We start from the raw sequence: 5000 nt of genomic DNA on the forward strand, positions 1-5000 counted from the left end.
ATGGGGACACTGATGAGAGTTGCGCTCTCGGGTCTCGCTTGCCTGCTTCTAGCATCTGTCGGGTCGGGCTGCGGACCGGGCAGGGGGTACGGGAAACGAAGACACCCCAAGAAGCTGACCCCGCTGGCTCTGAAGCAGTTCATCCCCAACGTGGCGGAGAAAACCCTGGGGGCCAGCGGCAAACACGAGGGGAAGATCACAAGGAACTCGGAGAGGTTCAAAGACCTAACTCCGAACTATAACCCGGACATTATTTTCAAAGATGAGGAGAACACGAATGCCGACCGGCTAATGACACAGGTAAGTGAGGGATCATGGATGGTGGAGGAAAAACGTCCGTTGGTGGATTATATTTGATGTTAATTTGGCGTACAGAAATGATGAATGACAGTTCGATTTGAAGCGACAAAAGAGCTCATCGGTCTCTTTCTTGCCAGTGAACCGTGATGTGGGCTTGCATCTCCAGTTGGCTCAACCGGAGCATGATAAATGAAGACGTTCATTAGCATGACGCACGACTGTTCAATAAAGACACTTGCTCAGCGTGTCATCTATTGGGAATATTGACAACTTCAGAATCAAACTAAATTGGGAAATATGCAGGAACTACCTGGGCCACAATCTCTCTCTCTTTCTCTCTCTATATATACACACACATTTACTGCATGTGTAGTCTCTCCACATCGCACTCTTACGCACACGTGCCCCCCCTCTGTGTGTATATCTCCTCTCTCTCTCTCTCTCTCTCTCTCTCTCTCTCTCTCTCTCACACACACGCACGCACACACCCGCACGCACGCACACACATACACACGCGCGCACACACACACACACACAATCCATCCTGCGGTGCCCTGGATCTCAAGTCATGCATGCGCTCCTCCCTATACATCTATTGATCCTGTTTAGAGGCATCTGTTCCGATCAAAATAAGATCCGATTTTTATTTTATTTTAAAGCAAACATTTGCAAAGGGACATTCGTTTTATTCGACAATCTGAATACTCCTCCACCTCCGCGGGGATTTATCAGTTGGAGTCTTTTTCCCACGATATTGGGCAATATTCGATTTAGTTTAATTTTAGACTGCATGGTTCTTCGTTAACCGTTAAAGGATGGCATCACTTTTGTTATCACATTTATTTTCCCCTATAGCCCCCCTTGTTAGGCTAAATATAAGGGGGGCGGGGGGGTAAACCGTCGTCGTGACCCCCTTGTTAAATGTTACCAAATCAGCCACACAGTGCAGCAGGGGCCCACATCTGATTGACGCGTCTCTCCCCCTTTTCAGAGATGTAAGGACAAACTGAACTCTTTGGCTATTTCAGTCATGAATCAGTGGCCGGGAATCAAACTCCGTGTCACGGAAGGCTGGGACGAGGACGGCCACCACTCCGAGGAGTCGTTACACTATGAGGGACGGGCCGTGGACATCACAACCTCGGACCGGGACAAGACCAAGTACGGCATGCTGTCGAGGCTCGCCGTAGAGGCTGGATTTGACTGGGTCTATTATGAGTCAAAAGCCCACATCCACTGTTCTGTGAAAGCAGGTGAGTGGGGACGATAATACATATACGTTTGACTCTCTAACAACGACCCACCAAAATTAAGCTATGCCTACTGAAATAATACGAATAATGTTGTTGATGATGATGGTGATAATGATGTTCATCATCATCATCATCATCATCATCATCATCATCATCATCATCATCATCATCACCATCATCACCATCATCATCATCATCATCATCACCATCATCATCATCATCATCATCAAAAAACAACAATAACAACTTGTTTGTTTATTATTGCATACTATTTATTTTCCCGTCAACTTTACATACATACAAATGCGGTCATTTAATGCCAAATTCTACATTAGGCTACCAATGTGTTCGCCTATAATAAGCAAAAAAATTACCCCCAAACGAAGTATTCTGAGGAAAAGTTATTAAATCAACATGTTGAATGTGTATGTTCCTCCTTTTATCCAACAGAGAACTCGGTGGCAGCCAAGTCGGGCGGCTGCTTTCCGGGATCCTCCACTGTCATCTTGTCCGACGGCCAAACGAAACCGGTTAAAGATCTCCAACTTGGCGATAAGGTGTTGGCCGCCGACCTTAAAGGAAACCTCGTCTCCAGCGAATTTCTAATGTTCATGGACCTTGAAAAGGAGATAAAGCGAGAATTCTACGTGCTGGAAACCGAGGAGCCTCACAGAAAGCTGACGCTGACGGCCGCGCACCTCGTGTTCGTTACAAACGGCAACGGCACCGTCGACAGAGGCGACGACGCGAGAGCCGCGTTCGCCAGTGACATATATCCCGGACAAAAGGTTCTCGTTATGGATGATACCGATACGGAGCGCTTGAGAGCCGTCACCGTCAAACGGATTCACGTAGAGGAACGAGAAGGCTCTTACGCTCCGGTGACATCTCATGGAACCATCATCATCGACCGGGTGTTGGCGTCCTGTTACGCAGTGGTGGAGGACCACTCGTTGGCGCACTGGGCCTTCGCTCCGGTGCGGCTGGGGCGCGCGGTCACGTCACTGGTTGGAACTTTGCCGGAGTTCGGGGGCGCGCGTCAGGAGGACGGCGTGCACTGGTACTCTGACCTGCTGTATCACATCGGCACGTGGCTTTTGGACAGCAGCTCCTTTCACCCACTCGGAATGTCACAAAGTTGAGACAGACTTTGAAAGAGACTGAATTCGCCATTAATAATGCAGTTGTATTGTGTTGTTGTTGTTGTTGTTGTTGTTGTTGTTGTTGTTGTTGTTGTTGTTGTTGTTGTTGTTGTTGTCATTTCCCGTGCCACCGTAATGCCCTAACATGAATTAACAATGCCTATTTCCATGTGTCCCTCTCCGTTTTAAATAGGCTACACCGCTACACAGATGCCCTTACACCACAAATGGACATTGCATTGACCACATATATATATATATCAGAAATGGGCGTACATTTATATTTCATATTTATTCTCCTCTGGCATTTTTTCCTTTATAGTGGCCTCTGATGTTTTATTTTTGAACGTTTTAGAGTCTGAACCCTACTGAATGATTCATGTAGGCCTATACTGAATTAATTCAGAGCTAATGTGATTGTTATAACTGATTGTTAGGGCCTATATATTTTCATGGATCTGGATATAGTATGACGTCAATAAATTATATTTTTTATACATTGAGAGGAGCCCACATGTCTATCTCCTATGCTTTATAATGAGGAATGGCTACAACATGGGTACACATTATATATACTCTTACGCATATAGGCTAAGTAAGAATGTATTCCTTTAATATTTGTAAGAACTGCATCCTATACGTTTTTGACATGAGTGTATTTTGGTACAATACACATCTTGGTCTATACTTTTCAAGTGTGTAATTACTCACAACACATCTTTAACATGCATTTAAAAGTTATGGAAGTTGCCCCTAACGACTCTTAGATAAGAGTAAGATCAGATAAAGTAAGATACAATTGACTTTATAGTCCAGAAGTAAATTAGTCTTGGATACATACAGTGTCTGCAGTATAATAAGATATGTTTCTCTAGTCTATAGCTGGACCCAGGGCCGGCCCGATGCATAAGCAAACTAAGTGCCTGCTTAGTGCTTGAAATGTTCCACAAAAGAGCTTGAAATGTTGTTTATTTTTTTTTATTTTTTTTGTGATATATTGTATTTTTATTGTCAATGGTAATCATACAAAACACAATATTATGTTAATGTGCTGGCTACGTAATACAACTTTTTTTTATTAGACAAAAACCAATATAATTATACAGCTTTACAAAGACAATAGGATACAAGCAAAACACGGCACAGCCAGGTCTCTACACTATTTTCTTGGTGTGATGGATTCTACACACTTCTCATTCACTACTCCCATGTGCCCCAGTATTGTAGTGAAAGGGTTAATCCCTAATAGTGTTGTAATGAAACGGTCAACCCCCTTTAGTGATGTTGAAAGGGTTAACCCTCTACAGTGTAGTGGTGAAAGGTTAATACCCTGCAGTGTGGCGTTGAAAGGGTTGTAGTGAAAGGGTTAACCACCAGTAGTGTGGTAGTGAAAGCGTTAACCCTCTGCAGTGTGTTGGCGAACGGGTTACCCTGCAGTGTGGCAGTGAAAGGGTTAACCCCCTGCAGTGTGGCGGTGAAAGGGTTAACCCCTAGTAGTTTGGTGGTGAAAAGAGTAACCCCCTGCAGTGTGGTAGTGAAAGGGTTAACCACCAGTAGTGTGGTAGTGAAAGTGTTAACCCTCTGCAGTGTGGTGGTGGCGAAAGGGTTAACCCCCTGCAATGTGGAGAAATGGTTAACCTTCTGCAGTGTGGTGGTGAAAGGATTAACCCCCTGCAGTGTGGTGGTGAAAGGGTTAACCCCTAGTAGTTTGGTGGTGAAAGGGGTAACCCCCTGCAGTCTGGTGGTTAAAGGGTTAACCCCCTGCAGTGTGGCGGCGAAAGGGTTAACCCCTAGTAGTTTGGTGGTGAAAGGGTTAAGTGGTGTGGTAATATAGAGAGGGGAAGTCCCTTGTCTTCCTCTAACCACCATGAAACCATATTTCTGACACAGATATGTAGGGTAGTCAATGGTGAGAGACAAATAATTTTTTATTCCGTTTGATTTGTGCCATGAATTACACATAATCATGTTTAATGAAAAATGCACAACTCCATGTGGGAAACACAATTGGACAGATTTGATCGATTACATCAATTAATTGATTACTCAAGTCCTGTGATCATTTGTTTCGCCAAGGATATTGTGCGTGTTTCACACAAGCATTAGAGAGCTGCCACGATGATCCATTGCAAAACAGAGATAAAACAGATGGAAGGTATTGCTGTCCATTGGTTTGTTGTTAATTAGAACCTATAGCTACTGTAACACAAGTGTGTGTTTGCAGAAACAAGAGCCTTGCTACAGACTGTGACGTGTCCGTCCGTTCCAAACATGCATCCTCTCTGAACACTTCTGTCTGTCAAAA

The 5000-nt window shown here is 44.4% G+C and overlaps 1 protein-coding gene across 1 annotated transcript; it reads left to right on the top strand.

The window, feature by feature from the left end:
- Positions 1-2695, top strand: LOC311239048 (tiggy-winkle hedgehog protein-like; the record flags this gene model as incomplete). Its single annotated transcript, XM_084327275.1, has 3 exons — positions 1-300; positions 1292-1553; positions 2004-2695. The coding sequence occupies 3 exons, from the start codon at positions 1-3 to the stop codon at positions 2693-2695; spliced, it is 1254 nt and encodes a 417-aa protein (XP_084183401.1).
- Positions 2696-5000: the final 2305 nt, after the last annotated feature.

This window comes from Notolepis coatsorum (genome assembly GCF_963971535.1).
Source record: "Notolepis coatsorum genome assembly, chromosome: 13".
Classification (NCBI taxonomy): domain Eukaryota; kingdom Metazoa; phylum Chordata; class Actinopteri; order Aulopiformes; family Paralepididae; genus Notolepis; species Notolepis coatsorum.